The 23,749-nt window shown below is 46.8% G+C and overlaps 1 protein-coding gene across 1 annotated transcript in view; it reads right to left on the reverse strand.

Annotated features, from left to right (window-relative positions):
- Positions 1-2,016: 2,016 nt before the first annotated feature.
- sema3fb (sema domain, immunoglobulin domain (Ig), short basic domain, secreted, (semaphorin) 3Fb) overlaps positions 2,017-23,749 on the reverse strand; it is a 57,056-nt gene continuing 35,323 nt past the window's right edge. The window contains exons 3-18 of the mRNA XM_071529566.1: positions 22,530-22,690; positions 22,109-22,171; positions 21,415-21,534; positions 17,977-18,070; positions 15,942-16,061; positions 15,512-15,651; positions 13,985-14,099; positions 9,280-9,349; positions 8,945-9,089; positions 8,472-8,694; positions 7,103-7,191; positions 6,786-6,827; positions 5,984-6,141; positions 5,469-5,536; positions 4,987-5,120; positions 2,017-4,025 (exon numbers count right to left, since the gene is read on the reverse strand). Coding sequence (XP_071385667.1) covers positions 3,570-4,025; positions 4,987-5,120; positions 5,469-5,536; positions 5,984-6,141; positions 6,786-6,827; positions 7,103-7,191; positions 8,472-8,694; positions 8,945-9,089; positions 9,280-9,349; positions 13,985-14,099; positions 15,512-15,651; positions 15,942-16,061; positions 17,977-18,070; positions 21,415-21,534; positions 22,109-22,171; positions 22,530-22,690 — 2,198 coding nt within the window. The 3' untranslated portion in view covers positions 2,017-3,569. The remainder of the gene's footprint in view (positions 4,026-4,986; positions 5,121-5,468; positions 5,537-5,983; positions 6,142-6,785; positions 6,828-7,102; positions 7,192-8,471; positions 8,695-8,944; positions 9,090-9,279; positions 9,350-13,984; positions 14,100-15,511; positions 15,652-15,941; positions 16,062-17,976; positions 18,071-21,414; positions 21,535-22,108; positions 22,172-22,529; positions 22,691-23,749) is intronic.

The following is a 23,749-nucleotide window of genomic DNA, read 5'->3' on the forward strand; positions in this document are numbered from 1 at the left end:
ATCGTTAAGGGAGAATGTGAGTCACTCTTGGGCTGATCAGGGGTCAGCTCTGCTGTCTAGGCTTTTACGAGGTGCAGAAACCCTGTTGGGCCTGACTAAAGCACGCTACCCTGACCTGACCACAGCCTGTCCCCCCGGGGTGCTGGAGCCAGACTGGGCCTCCATGTGCTCCCATCACCCACTCCATCTGATTCATGGTAGGATGGAAATGATACTACCAACTGGGGGTCTTGAGAATAGTCTGTTGTATAAAAAAATGCCCAAATGGACATGCAGAAAATCTTAGTAAACACAAGATTTCAGAGTAACATGCAGAGTCATTAATGCCCGATAATGACTGGCCTTGGGCTTGTAAGTGTACCAGTCAGCTTAGACACATTATTGCACAACACCAGGAGTGGATTTCAAACACTTAAAGGGACACCAACAGAGGTCGATAAAAGTCATAAATAACTGTATGACTTTTATCGACCTCTGTTGGTGATCAAGGAGTTGCAACAACAGTGACAGGTCTCTGGCACAGCTTACAGTGTAAGTGACAAAAATAATAAAGTCAAACTAATTACATCTAGTGAAGAGGTGATATATATCATGATGCACAATAATACTGTTTGTCATTTGCTTTTTTGGCTTGAGAACAAAATGTGTTCACTTGCTTGATTTTGTGCTGCACATCTTATTTAATGCACCTTTAAGCACTCACCAGGCCTCACCTGTATTAAATGATAGAGATTAGGACCTTGCATAATTCATATTCATAATGCTCTGTGATAAAGACACAGAGAGAGACAGCAAGAGAGAGAGAGAGACAGAGAGACAGACAGAGAAACTCCTCCAATGTTCTCCCATTGCAAACAGAAATGCCATGTGTATATTTTATACAAATGTGCGTACATATCTCTTTAACAGGTACAACTTTATTCCAAGGATCCAGAAGGTTCTGGGCAGAACATGGAAAACATCCAGTATCAAGCCAATCACAATGAAGGGGGGGAGCATTCCATTCTTATAAAATATAGAGCTTTAATTTATTAGTCGGCAACAACAATGGAAAGGGAAGAGAGAGTAATTTACACAAATCATTACAATAACATCACCTCTGTGCATTTCGTTTTTTTCTTTTTTCAGAAAGTCTTAACTGATAATGCAAAAAATACAAAACAAACAGAAAACACTCAAAAACTAAAGACACATCTTAAAAATACCAACAAATTGTACAACCTTTCTTCTTCGCATTTTTTGCTGTAACACTCCTGGTCTCAGCTGGAAGAGAGAATCAGGAGTTGTTGTGATTGATTCTGGGAATGCAGACTAATCCCATATTGATCCCCCTGTATGAAACATGGATGCATCTTCCCAGAGGCTTTTATGCAGACTTTTATACAGCCTGAATCCCACAGTGTCAGAGATGAATCAGAATGTATCCAAAACTCAAGACCCATACTCATACAGACAATGTTAAAGGCCCAGTCACAATGAAATGAAAATGAGTTTTTCCCCATTGTCATTCCTATTGTCATAATATACACCAATTAAACAATAAATACCAACAAATCTTTATTTATTTTCTTGGATTTTTATATCAAAATCCCATTATCTTTACTGGCTGGAAAGCAGCGTATTTTTAGTGGTTACTTCATGGTGTAGGCGTACATAAAAAATTCCAACCAATAAAACCATCACAGATTTTTGAACAAACCCGCCTGTCCACCCCTCCCATGAAATAAAACTGCCTTTCTCCCCCTAACTGATATCCCATTGGTTTACACTTTTGAATGATCCCTCTCTGCATTATGTCCCGCCCCAATATCCTGTTTCAACCAGATGCATGTCAAATTACAGAAGCAAGATGCTCTCAAAATGCAGTTTCATTGTGACTTTAAACACTTTAAACAAAATCTGTATTAAAATCCATATAAAGATGCATCCATGTCTTATACAGGGGTATGTTTGCAGGTAGGGCATCTTAATGTAAAGCATTTCTCCCAGTTTGTGTTTCTTTTGCTGCACTGAGTATGTCCCTCAGGCCATACTGTACACTTCTAGAGATGAAGAACAGAAAAAACGACCACATAGTATCTTATCAGAATTACAGTACAAATACAGGTTCATGCACACAATGAAAAGCCAGCTTCCCAATATTTTGGTTAGTGTCACAACATTGTTACAATGCTCTGTTGTGTATATGGGCGATTTTTTTTTCCACACATGAACGTCAAAGGATCTAAATGCACCAAGAAACAACAAGAGATGTCTCAGAGCTAACACTGCTGCCTGACCTGGGCACCTCTTTCATCTTGAACTGGATCGCCATTTGTTTTTGGCCAAAGTGAAATATACCTTGCCCACGTGTGCTCGCCGCGTTTGGCCCCGGCCAATGTTTTGGATATATACCTTCCACAGTTTGTTTCCCGAGTCCTTTGAAGGTTAAAGAATAATGCCCTCTGTGCAAAACCTCCACCCTTTATTGCACCTCACTCTCAGTCCAAAGGGATGTTTAAATTTGAAAAAGTACCCAACCGTTATATTTCATTCAAACTTTTCTTTGAAAACTGATCCGATGCTTGCCTCTTTCTATCAACATTAGCTTATCAATGAAAACTGTAGCTCATGGCCCTTTGGAAAATACATTGCAAGTTTCTCAAAATACAATTGAGATTTAAATCCTTTTTTCCATCCTTTTGTTAAGCAAATATACATATTCATAATCAGTATTTGAGCAAACAAGTAGCAAAGATGTTGCATCCTTTTAGAGTCAATCCTTGAGTCAACCAGGAAATGGAAGAAATTACCAATCAGGACAAGATACCAATAACCTGTTAAAAGGGCCAATTACAACAGTGAGGATATTTGAACAGTCATTTGGATGTCTGGGTTTCCATGGAGAAGGGACTTTTTTCCCCCAGATAACTGGGACCGTTTGTGGATCCCTCGCAATAAAAAGTCTCTGTCCACATGAAGCCATGCAGAGGCTGCGTCACAGGGATTCCTGGAGTGTCCAGGAGTTAAGGGTCCTGGCTTTGAGTCGAAGCAAACAAGAAACAAGAGAGATCCCATCAGCCCTGATCCACAATTCATTTCCCCTCCTAAAGAGCTCCTCGCAGCTCGCTCCCAACAGTTTACATGCCAGTTAACATTCCAAACAGTCGTCAATGTCATACGATGTTGACCGATGAAAGATGAGATTTTTGTAATGACAGTAACAGCAACAATAAAATTAACAACGTCAATAATAACAATAATATTTGCCCCAAAGGTACCTATACACAAAGAGCATGTTTTTTTCTATAAGTACAAAGAAATCCACAGAATGATACTATATACAACCTACAATAAATACTGTGTATCATATATCTTACTGTTAGAAGGGATGTATGTGGGATTTTGTTTGTAAGCCTCTTTTTTTCTCAGTTTGCTTTTTTTCCGGGTTTGAACTTTTTTTTTCACGTCGTTACTCTCAATGAGTCTCTCCCAGTTTTCACGGGACGGGGGGGTGGGGGTGGGGGGGGGGGGGCGGTGGAGGGGCGGGGTGGTCGAGGGCGTTCCGGACAAGAGGGGGGACGGGCTCCTCATGTCTCCGCCTCCTCTTGCTTCTCCTCCTCCTCCTCGCCCTCCCCGTGATGCCGGCGGTTGCGGGGCTTCTTCTGCTCCTTGAGCTCCTTCAGGTCTTTGGCCTTGATGGCTCCCAGCAGCGGGTCACCGAGCTGCCAGTAGTCCTGGCAGTACTGGTTGATCAGGCCCATCTCCGGCTGGCTCAGGATGGTCAGCAGGTCCTTGTACTGGCCCGCGCTGGGGGTCCACGGGCTGCTGCCGGTGTGGAGAGAGGACGGCGCCAGCCCCCCGCCGCCCTCCACCAGCGCGTTGTTGACGGCCCGGCCCGACAGCACCACCAGCTGCAGCTTGACCAGCGTGTGCTTGAAGTTCTTCTCCGTGGCCGTGCACTGGTACATGCCGGAGTCGGACGGCTGCAGGGAGCGCAGCAGCAAGCCCTGCTCCGTCTTCAAAACCCGCCCGTCAGAACGCATCTGGGAGAACGACAGAGAGAAACAGGGAGAGAGAGAGAGAGAGAGAGAGAGAGAGAGAGAGAGAGAGAGAGAGAGAGTGAGAGAGAGAGCTCATAAGATACCTGTGTTGTAACTACCTGTGCATACCTTCCCTGTCATGGCCTCTGCATGTATGACTAATATCCTCGAGAAAACAAATGAGACCATCGATTCCATTTAATCAAACAGTGACTGGTGTTTTCCATTTTTATCCCCATCCAGGTTTCTGATTAGGTGATGACAGCTTTTATGCTCAGAATCAGATGTGCAAGGCAGCGGCAGAGCCAAGTCAGCCCTGCCTGTGGGAATAGAGACCATCCAACAGAATAGTCAATAAAAGAGAGGCAGCAACACTACATAGCCTCACAATAAAACTTTAACTAGCGCCTCAGGGTTATATATTATAAGAGGGGGGTTTTCACAGTTCTCCTTTATACAGTATGTCCTTCCCCTGCGTATGGGGACAGTTGAAGGTCGGTGGAAAAAAAACAAAAAAACAGGCATCATTCAATCACAGCCCTTCGTCGCTTAATCGCATTAACAGATAATTGGAAAGAATCACACCGGACTCATTTTTCAAATCTGGCATATTGCAGAAAACATAACCTCCGTCTCACCATAACAACAAAGTAACAAAGTGAAAAGAAATGTTGAGGGGCATATCCTCTGCTTTAGTGCCCCACACCCCCCACCCCACCCCTGCTCCTCCCAGGATATCCAAAAAGGAATCGTATTCATCTGTAGGAACAATCATCCCTCATTAACCCATGTCAGGAAAGTGAGCGCTGCAACAGTTTGAGCTACTTCATTTACTTTCAGGATGTTCAGTTATTGTCTTTGTTTGTATAACAACTTCAAACATGCACTCGAGTGCGCCGTCTCCACAATACAGCACGCTTATGTAATTATGTGCTTTGACAAACATCACAAGCTGGCTGCTCACCTCTTTCCTGCGGTCGCTGTTGTCTCTCTGCAGATGCCATTTGATGACGGCGTGCGGAGAGCGGGCCTGGCACTCCAGGAAGGTGCTGCTCCCCTCCACCCCATACTGCACCATCTCCAGAGTGTTCTTATTGGCTGCAGGGCGCACAGGGAGAGAGGGATTTCCATGGCAACCAAACACTCATTACAATGAGCTCCTTAAGTCCAAAATCTCAGTCATGGCAAATCAAAGTTCTTTTCAGATGCATGCAATGCAGTTTCCACAGAGCGCTGTATAGCTGCCAGAATGCAGTCATTACAGCCCATAACAATGAATGCCTTCAACGCTTTGGAACAGCAACAGTGAGATGTGTCATTATGCTCAACCTGTCGACTAGCGCGTTAACAAGGCCTACGCTAGATGTGATTAATAAGCAAATGTGAGCAGAAATGAAAATTCAGGGGGCTGAATCCAAGAGAAGTACTGACGGTGAGATGTCTTACCGTTGGAGTTGAAGCCTCGGCACTGGCGGATGGGGTTCCCGTACTTGACATCCTGCCTCCGGCTACGTCTAAAGGGGTCAGACCAGTATTGCCGAATAAGGAGAGAAAATATTATAAAGCAACTGCAAGCCATTCAAAGCCATTCGACAATACATGGAGCCATTCAACGATCAAATTCAATGGGTCTAATCATACAGCAACTTCCCATTATGCTTCTATTATCAGGTCATTTATCTCATTCACTGGTTACACTGGTTATACGACGCTGAATCTGCACATTTATTAGTGTAACGTTACCTACAGAAGACTATAGTGAATGTACTGTGATTAAAATAAATTAGAATGCCATTAAAACACATTGTGTGCCATTTCATAACCTATACAGCCAATCAGCCATCCAGGCAGCTGACACATGTATTTCATATGAACATGAATGTCATTCAGCAAACCGGTCGAGTCAGTCGGTTAGTTATTTAGTTAGTGTAGCTCATGCTGGTGATGTTGCTGGTGCTCACCTCTTCTGCGAGGCCGAGTAGCGGGAGCAGGACTTGCCGTCCCAGGCGCAGTAGGGGTCTCTGGCCAGGCAGCAGTCGGCGCAGGCCTCGCCGTACACATCGCACCGGTGAAGGGCCAGCTGGGTCAGCCCTACCACAGATGACACATACAGCTGTTGCTGTGGGGGGGAGAAGAGGAGAGAAAACGGCGTTAAATGTAGCATTAGACAACACTTCGGCTAGGCTGAAATAAGGGCGTCCTGAGGTTTTTCTTTTTTAGAACAGATGCACTGAGCCAAGGCAGAGAGAGTCCACAAACCCAGACGGATGTAATGAGATAAGTGTTAAATCTAGATGTGCTAAAACAGCAGCCTGCTCTGGAGCACTTGGGAGACTATTGAGAGAGCAGCCGTTGAGCTCATCTCTATAACGCTCAGGTTGCCATCGTTCCACCACGACGCACCTTCAAATTTTATGATCAGCTGTTTTGAATTCATCTCTCAGGCAGCCTTGTGTAGAATGGTAACTCTCTCTCACTCTGTGTAGAATGATGTCATGGCGCGCAGAGGAGGCCAAGTATTTTAATCACGGTGAAAGACAACACTAAACTTTTAATGCCTTTTCCATATTTCTCTGTTCATTGTCTCTCCCAGACTTACAGGCATTCTATGAATTATGAAGGGAAGCATTAGTTCCACAGCTGTATACATGTAGCTTGTGACATTTCCAAATCGTTTATTTCATTTCATTCCCTCCCTCCTGCTCTTTATCCCGGCAATGATATATAGGCCTATAAGGTAATCTGTTGCACAGACATGCTTACCCTTTTGGATGAGATCTTCATTGTTGTAATTGGAGTAGGGACCTTGAGAAAGAAAATGATTTATTGTGAGCACCGTGTGTTATCTTTACAGTAGCTGAAAATGTCATGTATAAAAGCATTAGCAAAAAAAGGAGGGAGATGGGGCGAGAGAGAACGAGAGATGTCAGAAATACAGAGAGAGGAGGTGTGAGACATAACCAAGAGAGAGGGAGAGAGGGAGTGAGAGAGCAGAGAAGGAACTGGGAAAGGAGTGGGAGTTGAAGCCTGGTTGCACAAGAGAGAGAGCAATGGAGAAATAAGCGAGAAGGAGAGCTCACCTTGAACACCTCCACCTCCTCCAGGACCAGCTCCTCGGTCTGCAGGTCGTCTCTGGGCAGAACAATCACTTTCTGAACTGTTCCCTTGTCTGTGGACCGCAACACACACACACACACACACACACCTGTCAGCCACACACCTGCAATCTCACAACCCCTCTGCCTGTCAAATCAGCCCCTAGGGTTCCCATTGTGTTCTCTCAGCCACCTAGGGCGAAGGGCTAATCCCCACATCATCAGGCCCCATACTGTACCCTGCACCTCTCTCACGTGGATCTCTTCAGCTTAACCCTTTGCCCGAATGATGTACAGCTCCGTTCCACTTGCCTTAGCCTACAAACTGTCACTGCCATGACAAACCTTCCGCTATCATCCTCAATTTCCTTGCCTTGACCCATTCTGCTGGAGCCCCCGCAGGTATTCCCTGGGCCGCGCCCTAACCGGCGGCGTGTTTGATTTCTGTACAGAGCGAGGCATTCCTGTGAGCGGGATACCTGAGATTTATTATGACTTGTCCAATGTGGCCCAGCGCAGGGCTGAATGCTTGCCTCTGACAGCAGCTGAAAGGGACGGGACATTCCTCCGGCTCCCGAGGCACAGTGGGGCGGACCGCCATCGCACACAAACCCATTAGTCCCCCCCCTCCCCCCCACCTCACCTCACCTCCCCCACCCCCCGAACCCAAGATGAACAAAGAAGCCAGTTAAAAGCCATCATGTGCCGCATGTAAGGGCTGCGTGCTGCGAGGGGGACGCATGTCATTCTAGGTGCTTATTAAAGGTTCAAAGCATGGAGACAAACAGATAATCTGTCTTACACCAGTGGGCAAGATTAAGGTGATGGATAACCTAACTGTATCTCCCCCCTCCCCCCTCTTCTTACCTCTCCTTTTCTTTTCTCTCCCTCTTTTCTGCCCTCCCACTGCTGATCCACCCCCTGCCCCGCAGGTACAAAACTTCCCTATGTTTACTTCAAGCGAGCGGAGCGAGGTGCAATCCCTTTGATCGGTTAAATTTCCACTCGAGCACAAAGGGCAAGAATTCTTTTCTTTCTGTAATGATAAATGATGAGGGAGGCCCTCCGCTTGTGATGGCAGTGGGGGTGGGGGTGTGGGGGGGAGGCGGGGGTTGGGGATTCCCTCCATCATTAAATTTTCCACAGACATTGTCATTCACCATCCTGACTCTAATCAAAGGGTTCATGAGTACACTCCGGCTTCATGTATACATGTAAACACCCAAGTCTGCTAAAAATCATCAATGAAGGTGGGGGTCATGACCTGAAGCTGAAGGTTTGGTTCCTGTCCTCCCTTGACTCCTAACAAATTTACAGATGGTCTAATACAGTTCAAAATCCACAAGACACTCACCGGTTCCCAGGAAAAGCACTTCATAGTTGCCATCTGCCGCTGTCACTTGGTCCACCGTGATGGTGGTGAACTCATAGTCCACGTTGGTCCGAACCACCAGGGGGCGCTTGTGCACCGGGTACACGGCGTTGTACATGGCAGGGTGATTCCTCATGAAGTTAATGACTTCGTCTGGGTAGTCCTTGGTGGACTTCATGTTGGGGGTGAACGTTCCCCCGGGGCACTGAGAGAGAACAAGAAGCATTAACATCATAAGCACAGGTGACACCCGCAGAACAGAGCGCAAGTAATCCCAGGAACAAAGAAGAGTGGAGGGCCTGTCCCGCTGTAACATTCTGTGTTTGGTTATGCTGAGGCTTGCGTCTCGGTCAGATGGTTTCTATTTGAGGCCTAAGTCGGCGGAGAGAAGTATCTGTTATGCCAGCTTGCTTGTGGGATTCATGTGTGCGGGGTCAGCGTGGGGTGAGGCTCACCGTCCCGGGTCGAGGGTAGGGGATCTTCCCGGTGTAGGCCACCCACTGGTAATTGGGACCCTCCTTGTGGGCGAAGGGTCCGTTGAAGACCATGCGGATGTCGGCCATGGAGTAGACGCAAACCGCTGAGCCTTTGAAGACGGAGCTGTGCAGAGGGAACAGAGAGTCAGAGTCAGGAAAATGTATCTCTCACAAAAAGAAAAAAGAGCTAATTATTCAATACATGGTATGCATTTGCTAATTTATTGCTTTTTTTTTTATCTGACTTAGACAATTTATCTTAACACAGATCCTATTGTTGGTATTGTGCATATAGTGCTGTGACAGTTACTGACCCAGAGACGGAAAAAACTCCATATATAACAGGGTTTTTAGTGTCCTGTGTTGGCTGTATGTAAACATCTCCTGAAAGAGAAAAGAGAGGAATCACATTAGTGCAAAGAGAACAGGCTGAGGAAACATCACGCTCCACAGCACAAACACGCCTCATCACTAATATTTACACAGCTTCCAGTCAATCCAGCCTTACTTAGGCACCGAGACCTTTAGGCTGCACCTTATCAGAGGGGTTGACGCACTAACAAAAAAAAGATGAACTTTCAGAGGCAGGGAACGGCCCTTCTCTTGTCTTCGTGTCTTTATGCCACTATGCGGGTCTCTGAGATCTATATTTGCATCTAAATAATAAAAATTGCTATGACAGGCTTTGCGTTGCTTATTAAGTGTTTGAGTGAATGTGGGTGTCCGACTGTCCTGAGCTCTGTCACGCTATAGTTCATGAAAGAGCTAGAAGGAAGTGGCACATTAGCTAGCAGTCTAGCAGAGCCGAAAAGAGGAAAAACTTGTTAGATAAAACGAGGAGAGGATGAGAATGAGGTGAGTCCCTTCCTTCTAGACTGCCCTCCGGCCATATCCCATATCCTGCTGACGGAAACAGTAGGTGTAAACCCACAGCAGTCTGCTCTGTGCAAGAGGAAACACTGGACCATGGCCTCGGGAAGGACAAGTAAGGTGAAGGCTTCACTGACTGGTTGACAGCACATCAGAATGAAACATGCAGAGGCTTCACTGTATCACTCCTTTTACAAAGTGTCCAAACCGTCTTAAACAGAAGTATAAATATTCATCACTGATCTGCGGCCGCTCAAAAGTTAACACAATATGTGGGCTGGTATAAAGCAATCCATCTCAAGCAGCAGCCATGAGATTTTACAGTAGAGCTGTGAAATCAAACATTTGGCAGAGTCTAGACTGGAGCAGGACAACATGATTGCTGCGCCACATGAGACTTTCTTTTTAGGAGACAGAAGATTTAAGCGTGATGTGCAGGGATTCTCCTCTTCCTGCGTCCATAGTTCATGTCTTGCACTTGGAAGGAAAGGAAATATCTCTTCTCTCCCAAAGGAGGACCGGATCATATATTCTCAAGCCAATTTTGGAGCTCCCTAAATCACGAACGCTCACATGGTTCGTCCTGCAGGACTCTGACGTTGAACATCGCCTGATTTAGACGATCCCTTCGGTGATAGCGGAGAAAGGACCACAGCAACAAATAAAGAGGAGCTAAACATGCGGTGGGTGATAAGTCTCTCTCCTGCTCTGTACCTGACCTAAATACTAGTCCCAGGAGGCGCATTCACTTCCTACAATAGGACAAGGCCCTCCGGCACGAAACAGCGAATGAGGGGCCAACCTAGTTGTGTACAGGGAAATGGCCTCAGAGCGAAGACGCTATTGATGAGAAAGTCAGCGAGTAAGAAGAGACTGGAGGAGAAAAAAAGAGACTATTCAAAGCTTGAAAAGTAAGGAAACAGCATGGGCGCTGATCAGATGTCGAAAAAACAAAAAACAAAAAACAAAAGTGCAAGTATACCAATTCAGATTTATGCACTAGCAGCCCCATATAGACCAGCATGAGAAATTAGCTGTCAGGCTGCTATGCAGATAGAATGATGAGAGGAGGGGGTGAGCATTGTCTCGGAGTCTAAAGCGAGTCCTGCTGGGTTCGGGTCCTCTGCATATTAGTGAGTGTGTGTCTGTGCAGTGCGCTCTGGCAGTCAGTCAAGCCTTTCTCCGGGGATCGTCTGTAGCCGTGAGCTCATTCCTGGAGCAAGGGATAGAGCTGAGAGATAGCTGAGAGATAGCAGGCAAATGGTCCTTATTTCTCAGCAGCCACCCGATTCCCCAAAGTCACACCCATACACACACACACACACACACACACACACCATCCTGCCATCCTCCTTTGGCCCGGCACAGCTGCTCCAGCCAGAGCAATGGAACGGTCATGGCTTAGCATGAACACAGCAAGACCGGGCTGTCATGGGTGTCGCACAACAGATGATGCTTGTCATGACACCCAGCTGTTGTCCTGCAGAAATGAGTGATCTGCACACACACACAAACACACACACACACACACACACGCAGGCACACAAGAGGCGAAGATAGAGCTATCATGAACGGCGCTCATATGCACAGCAGCCTGTTGCTAAAAACAGATCAAGGCTCCGTGAAAAAAAGGAAAAAACAGCTACTTGATTTGCAATAAAAGCTATTCTGACAGGGGCAGCGAAGACGTAGCTCCGGGGGATCTCTGCACTCGCATGTTAATAAGCGCTAGGAACGGATCCAGGTTCCACAACTGCCCTTTCTCCTTCCTACATTTGAATGGCAATAAAATCTCAGCCTCCACATTTCCCATTTCCTCACAAAACTGAATTCATTTTCTGCTTGATCTCAACCTTTGTGTGTTTTTTTTTTTTTTTTTTAGATATCTTTTCTTTGTACCTCTTAAGTGTCTCTCTTTCCCTCTCCACTTTCTTTTTTCTCCTTCTCTCTACCACTTTCATCTGTCTGACTGCAAGATAGCAACGCCGGGATATTGATCAGATGCTTGTCTAAAGCTAAAAGCATTCCTCGTCTAAAGCAGGGCAGCTTCTTCCGCGCGTGTATGTGTGTGTGCGTTTTTTAAATTACAACACAAGAGCGCTCGTGAGGCTTGATGGGGGCCTCTTGCGTCGTGTGTTTCAAATCACTGCGGGTCATTTAGGTGTCAGGTAGAGCCAAAACTTTTACACGTTCCAACTGTAAAAACTCCCTGGGTCTCAGGCGTGCCTTGCTATAATGCCTTCCCATAGCAGACTGCCACACCAGGAAAACAGCTGGTCTGGACATTTCATCAAACTCCTCAGTAATGACTTAACATCCTTTTATTAAAACTCTTAAAATGAGGGTGAAAATGTAAGAACCTTGACTCTCTTCACTCAAGCAGGGTTAGCTGAACTCTTCAAACTGGTCTTGGCTTGATGCGAATTTCAACAGTGCATCTACACTGCCTCTTTACTACATGCCTTAGTATGTATGTAGACCTCAATGACCTGCATTCAGTGCAGTTAATGACCCATTTGCCCTTGTGAAATCCTAAAATCTCTATTTTCCTCTGTAAAGACCGAGTCTCAAGCAAGGCAGTTTTATAATCACTCAAACCAGACAGTAAAATTGAGGCTATTAGCATGAAACTCAGTCACATCCAATTTACTGCCCCCTCTAGGAGCACTTGGCAGGGATGGCCGCTGTGCCAACTGACATGCCTGTCTTTCAGTCTGTCTCCGCTTCACTGTGGGCATGTCTAACCCTGTGATGCCTGTCCTTGTTCATTCAGCAGCCTGTTCCACTACACATTTACAGCTTTATTCAAGCAATATCCTGAATAGCGCGCGCCAACCACCAACAACTCTCCAGCCCTCTCATGCACCCGCTCCGCGCAGCACGCCTGTGTCAACAGTGACCTGGCCTATAAAGACAGAAAACTCATTTGGAGTAGGCAAAGTGAGCCCATTCCCACTCCGGAGCCCCTTCACGTCATTTAGGTGAAGTGGCTGTACACGGCGCCAATGAGCGAGAAGGCCGCAGCGCTTTCAAGTGCGCGCCGCATACACGCATAAGCAGAATTAATCACCCGTCGCTTTTACAGTCACTCGATTAGGGCTGAAATAAATGTCGACTGTGAAAACAAAAATGGGGCTTTTACAACTTTGGCGCACGTCGAGATGGAAGTGAGGAATGCGTCAGCGAGATAAAACGACAAAGAGGCATCATCGGACCGAGCAGGCATGGCACTTTTCATTCTTGAGGTTAGGTCGAGAGCAACCGTAGCCTCACGCATCAGACCCTTATCACTCTGTGGTTCTATTTTAAAACCAGTGAGACAGAAAGAGAAGGAGCTTCCCCTGGAGATGGTAACAGTCTTGACATTCCTGCCGGGTGATCTGATCTGCTCGCCACAAGGCCCGCCCCTTACATTCACGCTGTTTGGGGGGGGGGGGACATCTTACACTTCACATCCAAGAGAATGGGGCCTTTTGTTTGAGACATCTTGAGAGAAAATGACAACTACAGTGCTGGGAGTATGTGTGTGATTCCCATTACAGTATGCCGTATGGGCCATATGAGGGCTGGGAGGTGGGAGTGGGACGGGGGAGGTAGGCTGCCATATGGGCCAAGGGCTGGTCTCTGGTTTGAGTGTGTGTGTGTGCATAAGTACACTCTTGGCAGTTGGTAGTATAGACTGCTGTAGAAACAGACCCTACAGTAGACTACTCTCCCATTTAATACTGTAGATGTGATTATACATGACAGGAACCTGAAAACCAATATGTCTGAAATAAGTTGTCCCATCATCTTTCGCTGGTGTTTTTGCCATCGTTTGAAAAAAGTGACACCTTCTGTCATAAAATGATTAATTGCATAAATAATGGGTAACAAAAGTTCTTGGCAGACAAAATACATTTACAGAATGGATTCTCAATATTTTAGAAATATTGAGTGATAAACTTCAGGTAATGTTTTTTCCCAAAACATTACCTGAAGTATATATTATTTTGGAATAGAGCTCCAACAGCAAAACACCAAAAACATGGCCCAAGCATCCCTCCGCCTCCTCATTCCTTAAATTAAATGACCTTAGATTATCACGTTAACCTAAAATAGATAGTTGGACAGTGTGCTCTCGGTTTGGAGGTGTAAGGTTTGACTCACGGAGCTCGTCAAAGTGCGTCTCCATGCCGTCGGCCCCCGGCACCGAGCAGATGAGCCTGGCCTTCAGGAAGGTGCTCCACTTGTTGACCAGACAGCAGTGGCCTCCATCATCGTTCTGCATGGGGGGGGGGGGGGGACACAGAACACTTTATCCATCATGCACTCACACTCACATCCTCCTCTGTCCTCCCATCAAAAACAAACCCAGGTGGAGCCACCCACACACACTGTACATATTGGATCCCGGTTTGCAGAGCCGGGGAACGCGTGGGGGTGGGTGGGTGGGTGGGGAACTGGGACTGGCTAGTTGTGAGGGGATGAGACGGTAAACACTGTCTCCTCCTATTTAGACTCTTCCATCTGTGGTGGAGCGAGGCCAGATTCCATCCCAGTATAAGAGAGAGCTGAGACCAGTAGATAATATGTGATTTAGAGTCCTCCCCCACAACCAGCACTCATCCTGCCTGATTGTCGCACTCTGATGGGGAAAGCACATTATCGGGCCGTAAATTTGGGGAAATATTGCCCGTGGCAAGTAGTGTGGAACAAATATATCATTTTAATACCCTAAAGGGTGGTCGCGGGGCTGTAAATGCTTCACATTCTACATTCTCCATGCACTTTTGATGAATCCAATTTTGGGAGTTGAAATGTTTTCATAATTTCCAGTGTAATTACAGTGTACGGGTGAGTATATTTTCGGTGGTGCGCGGGGTGGAAGGCCCAGTGGAGAGAATGGCAGTAAGAGCATCCAGATGTCCGGGGAAGTAAGAATGACAGGAGCGGGTCTCCGGAGGCCGGGGCAGAGCCCACTGGGAGGGGGATGAGTGTTTGTGCGTGGGGTCAGCGCCTGACCCCCTCAAATAAATACAACGGCGAACAGCTGAGGCACACACGAGCACACGAACGCCACATCGGCTCACACACACACACGCACACATACCCGCTCTATAATGCTCGCAAGCAAACACACATACACCCTGTATAAATATTATACTCCGAAAGCTCAGAAAGACGCGGCACCGGCTCCAAGTTTACCCTCCAGAGACAAGCACAGTCGCCGCTATTTGTTTTTGTTGCTCAGCTCAATTTGGGATTCTAGAGAAGAAGGGCACAGAGGCTTTGGTGATGGGAAGTCTAGTTTAACTGGGAAGGACTCTAAAAGGAGAGCTGGTTTAAAGGCAGCGGCTTTTACGCTGCTCCTTACATTAAAAGCCTCGTGAGTTTTAAGACTACCAGGGAGAAGAGGTCAGAAGATCACGGGGTCAGAGGTCAGAGGGCAATCTCACAGACAGAGGGATGCATTGTGGGCAGGAAGGTTAAAGACACATGTGGATTCCAGCACGTCAGTGTTGGCCAAATACTACTTCTGCACCCAGAAACATTCAAACACAGCGGGTGATTTGCCTTAGGAGGCTCCAGCCTATTTTTTCATATTGATTTAGGCTTTCTTTTTATTATGTTTACACTCCAGAACACATACACACACACATGCACACACACACACAGCTCTGACTGGGTACACACCAGGCAGATGCGTCCTATACGCGACTGGGTCACAGGACTCTGACCCATCTCGGAGGACTTCTCCCGGAAGAAGAAGTACAGCTTGTCATCATTTCTCTCCGCGCTGTCAGGGATGAGGTGTACGTGGATGAAAGCGGGGTCTGGGAGGAGAAGAGAGGGTGAGATGATTAGACAGAGGAAGGATATGCGGAAAGATCTCAAACATCTGGCTGGAGTCCTTTATAAACTCTCAGCATTTCCTGTTTATCAAGATCATTCGTTGAGGGATTATAAGCATATGCAAACGCATACATAGGGTCTAGTATCTTTATGTTTCAGCTATACATTTGGAACCCTGTTTGGGTCATATATGCACAAGATGTGCAGGAAGGCTGTGTAAATTGGATAAAAGCCCTGTATGTATCACTTGGGCGCTGAACAGGACATTTACCATTCAACCATCTGGAGTTGTACTGGTCTGTTCGCATGGCAGTCTTTGTCCCCAGAGTGCGGAAAATGGCAGAGTCTGTTCCCATAAAGTCAACGTAGACACCAGCGTAGAGCTCGCCATCTGAGGGGGAGAGAGAGAGAGAGAGAGAGAGCAGTTCAGTTTAGTGAAATTCTTGGACTCTGACATTATTCCAGCACCACCCTTGGCACAAAAGACCAAGGGTCCCATTTCACAAAGTACCGTCCAGTCCTTCTCAGCATTTTAGAACCCAATATCCCAGGAGTCTCCATTCCAGCATCCAGCAGCATCGCATAACAAAGTCATCACCAGCATATTTGTCTACTTTTAGACACACATGTACTGAACGATTCTGTAACCCAAGATAATAGCGATCAACCCACTGATGGATCGAGATAAAACCATCTTCCTGAAACGTTTATAGATGTATTATACAAAAATACACACATCTACGCACGCCAACTGACAAGCACACACACACACACACACACACACCCCGACAGCCTTGTTAAACAGCAGGGAGGCTGGGTGTTGGTCTTCCAGTTGCTGTAAGGGCCCCATCGGAGAGCAGGTGTCCCAGCATGTGGACTGTCGGAGCTCTCGGTGATGGGGTCAGGAGACAGCAGGAATTAGGGCAGAGGGAACAAAAACAACACTATACCGATTCAATGTCATGTCTCCTCAGCAGTGCTATATGGAGATTTATGTCATGACATTCCATTCTAATGTCCAGGGATGATGCGGTGAAGGACTATGTGCAGTTTCTCAAGGGTAACAGTGGTCAGTGTTGAATGTCTTGTCGGGGGCAAAGCGCTCTTAATCCTTATCAACACTCACAACAGTGCTCCTTGCATGATGCTAACTGGGGGAAGTGGGAGGTAAATCCATCTTGGACGACAGCACCGGCTCCATACTGGTCAGCTGGCACTGTGCTAATGTGGGAAAGCAGCGCCGGCGATTTACACCCACTGTCTCGCCCCACAGAGAGAGGATCACCTTTCACTGGTGGAAACTGTGTGGTCCGGGTCTGACTGACTGACCTTCAGCGCGGGGGCTAAGGACGTCGCTTTCATGACAGTTACAACAAATGGATAAGATATCAACACTCGACCGTGTTACATGTAATTTTACTACAATGTGATGGATAGACACTGAGTAGATGTAGGAATAAGACACTCCATTGCGATTAAGATAAATAAATGTACAATGTAATAATCAGGGCTAGTCGTTGTAGTTCTGATCATTACATTGTACATATATTTAATTGTACATGGTTTCAAATTCCATAGAGTCTTGTATTACCCATGCAGCCTGAGGCCCTTGCACAGGTGTTGATGGTCAAACAATTTTGCACTATGAACCACTATACATTGTGTTACTATGGGTGTAATGTCTTGAGAAAGTGAACATACAGAGGCGATCCTTGTGTGCAGGAATCTACTTTTTTAGTAAGGACTAACAATTTCAGTGGATTTTATTCCTTGCACCACAAAAGAAAACGCTGGCGTGTGTGCTATTTCTATCTATTTAAATGTGGGAATATAAACAGTTGCATTTTTCAATTGGTGATACAAACGGTGGCAAAATACTCTGGCATGGCCTATGTATTTTGATTGGAAGCCACTAAAGCCCCAGCAGAGGATTTACTGATTATAAGTGCTCCCACCAGTCTGTGTCTGTGCCCACCTCTACCCTAACAAGGCAAAATTCCTCATGATTTTATGATTGGGCTTCACTGAGCGGTCGGTCCACTGTGATTCACCCCGTGGGAAATACACACAGAATGGAAAGGACACTTGGCCTGGTCTTCCTGGTAAGCTCTGGCAGTACATTTTTTTGCCAAAAAAATAAATTGTGGGCAGGGAGGTGGCCATATTAAGAAATGGGAGATAAAAGATGAACAATCCATATGGGATGAGACTGCAGAGTCCATTTAGGAGCTAAAATGAACTGGGCCGGACTGTACCACTTTGTCCACGACACCCACCCCATGCGACCGAACCCAGACTATACTCACTGATCAAAGCTGACACGCTGTTGAGCTTCGGGTCGTAGGAGCACTTTCCCTTTCCAGATTCCACTTTGCCCGGCTCCAAATGGAAGATTTCTTCCTGAAATGGAAAAAGAGATGGCAATAAATTCAGCACTCTTCATCTTGTCATGGTGATTCCCTTGTGTAGGGAAAATGAGGCAGCGTATGTGCTTCCCCCGAATCCTGTGGGACCTATAAGGCCTGATGGAGGATGAAGTATTAGAATAATGAGCGTGCGTTCATACAGAAAAATACATGCGGTGAAACCGAAGAATTTCTAATCCATCTACATGCCACTCCGCCGCGCAAAACAACATGTCATTGGCTGCTTCTTCTCGGCGTAACAAGCTGCATGCCAAATATCTCTCAGCTTCTTAGTGCCTATGGCTGTGCAGGCTTACTGCTGACACCTGTAATCCGGCACAGTGAAAACAAGCCTGGGATGGAGGCTGGATGACTGATGCTCACTGCTCATGGCATCCCGGCATGCAAGCATCGAAGGGTGATTGGCAGGAATTTGGGTATGTGAGCGGGGCAAAACCAATCAATGGCATGCAATGACATGTCCTGTGGCCAGACCAGAGCATGTCCAATCCCCATTTCTCACTCCCATCAGGGACAGGGGGATAGGGAGAGAGAGGGAGAGAGAGAGACATCCCTGTCCTTGTCTGTCATCACCAAAGCAGGGTAGAGAAGAGGGCAGTGTGCCAAACTTTCCTCCATTGGATTGTACATGAACCCTTGTGTGCTTCCCCCTCACCTTTGATTAAAATCACCCACCCATGCAAATATGAAGGTGTTGGCAGCTCACTCGCAGCCACGCCAGATGTTGACGTGCAACCAAAGGTCACAAACATTTACATGTGCCGAGGGGGGAACGCTATTCTGAACGTGTTTTTACAACCCTCTCGTAAAACATAACCCCCTCAGAAGTGTTGCACACTGCATATTCAAAACGTCGGGCTTAAAGTAAAGCCCCTGTGTCCTTCAAAAGTCCCTCTCCGCGTTGCGAAGTGCTTGGAGAGCTCAAACAGTGGAGTCGTGCTCAACTATGTGGCTCCATTATTTCCTTTGCCGCTCGGCTAGTTGGCTACAGATGGCTGGTGTTTGCTCTGGGCCAACAGAGCCTGCTGTGGGAGTGGGTCAGATGCTGGCGAGGCCTGCCACCACTGTGGGAGAGGCTGGGCCGCATTCCTGCAGAAGGTGGAGGGCTTGGCGGGGTGGAGGACTGAAGGGTGGGACATCCTACCGCGTCTCAGATAAGTGTGACGAGAGATTCAGGGATCTGTTGTTCATGGCACCACTGAATATGACTGTGGCGTACACTGAATATATTGAACACTGACAAACACATGCAGTGAGCAGCAGTGAAAGCCTACTTAGCTGTATTCCTGCCTCTTCACGATCAACAGGATTTTCTGCACAGTCTGACAAGCCATTTCCACTTGATATCCCACTTCTCATGCAAAATGTGGCACTCAGCACAAATGCGAAGCACAAAAAGAACAGCGACAGAGAGAGAGAGAGGGTGCTCAGACAATGAGGCTTACACATGAAATGGAGGGTGAATCGGATATGAGTGCAACACGAGAGAAACAAAAGAAAAACGCTGCCAAACTGACACTAAATTAGATGCAAGTCCAAATGACACAAAATTAAAAAGACTGCACACGGACCAGAAAAGATGCATGCTAATCTTAATGGAGATGAACAAAATGACGGTAAAGACGAAGACGATGGCGATTAACAATGTTCTCAGACACATGGAGAGGGAGCATGCTGGTGGTGACCAGTAGCCCATGCAGAGGGCAGGGCTTCACATCCCACCTTTAGTCCCAGTGTCTCGTGCACCGCGCTGGGTTCGGCCGCGCGGCTAGCCCTTCCTCCGGCCTGGGGCATCTGCAGATGCATGGAAGTCTGGAACAGGAGACAGCAACACAGTCTGGATGTTACGCAATGGACGTGGGGAAGGAGACTGCAAAGGGGCCAAGACACACGCTTCCATCCACCTTCCTGACCTCCATCTGTATCGCTGGGTGTGTTTTTGCGTCATCGAATCGGACCTCATTTCCACACACGACAACAACTCCTGACCGTCTAAAAATTAATGCAATGCGACAGCACTTTGGGAAAATGTATGTGTGTAAGAGCTGAGCAGGGAATGTGCGTAGGTCTATTTAAGCAGATGGTGGAAAAAGCAACAATATTAGTTCTCTATCCTGTGGTCCAGTCAATAAAGTCTGTCACAGTATGGTACATACATTCCCCTCAAAGCTGCTGCCAAAGCAAAACATTTGGCTATTACAGTTAAAAAAAAACAAAAAAAAACTCATACTTAATGCACTTCAGATATTTTGGAAATTGCCCAGAGGAAGAAGAATATACCCACATGGTGCCTGAACTGAAGTGGTGATCCAGTCAAATGACAACAATCAATGTGGATGTCTTGAATTATTAATGACCAAACAGGTTGCTGAGGTGTATGTGTATGTGTGTGTGTGTGTGTGTATGCATGCATGTGTGTGTGTGTGTGTGTGGGGGGGGGGTGTATCGTTTCATGTTTCTGCGAGTTTAGTTAACTCCCTGTCCCTCGGACCTGTCTGTTCAATGTGATGGAGAAAATAACAGCCCTCTCATTAATGGACTAGAACTGGAACATTCCACTGGCACCCCATAATGGGAGCTCCCACTTCCAATTACCCGCCGTCTCACATGGTAGAGGCTGGCGGGTGGCCTGGATGGATGGATGTATGGAGGGGTAGATAGGTGGGTGGATGGATGGAAGCCCTTCGTTAGTAAGGGGTCATATAGGAACCATATGCAGCAAGGGAGTCGTGCGCGGCGCTCTTGCCATCGCGCGTTCTCTGTGATCTCTGGGGAGACTCGAGGGGGAAATTTACTTTTTATTTATCCCTTTTTTTAAAAGTCCCATGATCATCATTAGGGAACAAGTGTGGTATTTAAAGAAGAGGGAGGTGCTAAAAGAAGGGGAAGGTAGTGATGCCTGGCCCGGTAAAGGAAATTCAAGAGGTCCCATTAAAGACTGAGACTAAACAGAGTAGCAGTAACAGCGCACTGGGGACGACAGCTGTGTGCCGGCGAAGCTGTGCTCTGCACAAGAGTCTAGAGGCTGGAGATGTGGTATCATGAGCGGGATTAATGATGGAGGAAAATCATCATAAAGTGAAACTGCCGTTAAGGTGGCTGGGGTGGTGAGGGAAAGTGAAGAGAGAGTGGGAAGTGAGGCAAGAGACAGACAGAAGTAGAGAGGGATGACCGCGACGATCACGATGATGATGGAGAAAGCTGGTTAGGTTTTTACCAATGTGGACGTTTGATAAATCAATATATGCTATTTAATAGCTTTACCGGACACACTGCACACTTAAGTGTGACAGCGATTTCACCCTCTTGAATCCTAACCTGAGGTTTGCGCCCACGGTTGACAAAGGTGCAGACTGGATTGTAGGCTCCTGTCCCGCAGACGTACAGCTGAGTCCTGTCCCACGGCTCGATCAGACGGATGAAGTTTGCACACTCCTCCTGGAGACCCAGAAAGACAGAGAAAAACATCATCAAACTGCACAAAACCTGAAAAGCCATTCACTGAGAAATTTTAAGAACCTAATTCGGTTTAACTGGTACACCTTCTGCAGAATTTGCAAAATCCTCACCCAGTACGCATGATGAAAGCCTAAGTAATGCTCGTTCATAACTAAACTAATACTGTACGTCTCCTATATATTTGGACTATATATCACACTCTCAGCCAGTGGTGTTGTGCTCCCCACCCTGGGCTGGCAGGGAGGAGGAGGGAGAGGTCGATTGGGCTTCTCCGGCCCGTTCCCTTCCCGTCTCCCTGGCTAGACAGAAGGGAACCAGCACTTTTACTGGGCCAAGTCAATATCCCACAGGTGAGCGCCATTTCAACGGGTTCCTTATACTAAAACCTCTCAACAATAGTGTACTTGAGGGAGCTGCGTGCAATTGAAATTCTGCATTATGAAAAACTGCTTATTTTTCTGCTGGTGTCGTAGTATCACGGTGAGGGAAATCAGCTGAACTGAATCCTAAACCCTGCTTAGAATGTGTGTGTGTTGTCAACAGGCGTACTTACATTGGCATCCTTCCCACTCACAAGGCATTCCATCCTTCTTCGTTCGGACACTGGCCAGTGGATCTGTTAGGGGGGGGGAACAGCAGACATTTTATAGTTACAATCCAACCTGTTATACATCACTGGCATTTATGGGATCTTTGGGCTAAAACTGCAATAGGGATATCCACCCAGGCCTCTATTAGTCCTGTGGGCATCGTCCTAACCCAATTACAGTGTTTTAATGACCCCGACACCAGAAAAAGTGTGTGCCAACACAAACTGGAGGTGAGCTAGCCAACATGGCCGCAGTTGGGGCAAAAGAACAGGACATTTGTTCCCCTGGGGGAGCTGTTGTGAGTACTGAGGTAAAAGAGCTGGCTTCACCCCGGGGTAACAGCCCCTTTGTGCGTGGTTGGGTTGGGGGGGGGGGGTGTCTTACAATGTGCGGATCCTTGTTGATGTCATGGAGGTCCAGAGATAGGATGTGGTCCTTGCTGCCCACATACATGCGGTCGTGGTCCTCATCCATACGCAGGATCCGGTAGTCGGACGTGTTGAGGAGGTAGGCGAAGTGATGGGCGGTACCGGTAGACCTCAGCTCTGCATGGAGAGAGAGAGAGAGAGAGAGAGACAGAAATGTATGCATTAATGACAGCTGCGGTGCACACACACACACGCATGCTCGACTGACGCATTCCTCATGCCACTCCTGCATGCCCGAGTGGAGTTATCTGATGGTTTTTTCCACCAACACTGTTGTAACGTAATACCGCAGATTAGAGACAAGTGATACTGAGTGTCTGTCTCACTGTGTTGACGGCTCAATACTGTCTGCGAGCGGATCAGAGGGCCTTCTAGAGAAACTCTCTCATCATTGGCCTTCCATAAATAAAAAGGAAATAAAAAAGTGGGTAAACTATGACGTCCAATCTGCGATCATCATAAGGCAAACAACCACCAACAAACAAACCAATTGTCCTTTCAGAAAAGCATTAAATTATGCTTGTATCCTTAAAAGACTTTATCTTTGTATAAATTACATCATGACGCTACTAGATATCATGTATATGATGAATTTCTACCATAAAGACTTATGCCAGCCTAAAAAGGTGGTAAACTGAGTCTAGGTGGGTTCACCCTCCACTCCATCCCTGGTTAAACACCACTGGAGACAGCAAGACGGAGCCTCTCTCGGCCATCTTAAGGTCGGAGGAGCGTGCGTCTTCGGTAACGCAGAGCAGTTGACAGGTCCTCTCATGTCGAGAGCAACCCAATCTTCCTATGGCTCTGTGTTGGAGTGTTTGTTTGATATGTTCTCCCGGGTTCAGCAACCATGTACAGACAGGGCAGAGAGGCCACTGCTAAGACAGCACAGGCCCCACGCCACACCATAGACAAACACACTCCTCCACCATCTATAGGGGAAAGGCATTACCGGGTGGCATTCACATATTGCTGGACAAACACAGAGGTTTCACTCCTGACAGCTGGAAAGTCCCATTTCACTGTTTAACTTTATTCTACGACCAATAGACCATGGAAAACTGAAAGAGGACACCCAACGTTGAGGTTACCGCAACTACTTTCGTGTTGTTTCAGTGGCCAGAATGTGGTGGAGGGGAAACCAGAAGATAAACTGTCAAAAACAGGAAGTGGAGT

The sequence above is a fragment of the Centroberyx affinis genome, unplaced genomic scaffold (genome assembly GCF_046629955.1).
Source record: "Centroberyx affinis isolate AG114_WGS23_722 - 3 ecotype Tasmania unplaced genomic scaffold, CSIRO-AGI_Caff_v1 ptg000126l_1, whole genome shotgun sequence".
NCBI classification, from domain to species: Eukaryota; Metazoa; Chordata; class Actinopteri; order Beryciformes; family Berycidae; genus Centroberyx; species Centroberyx affinis.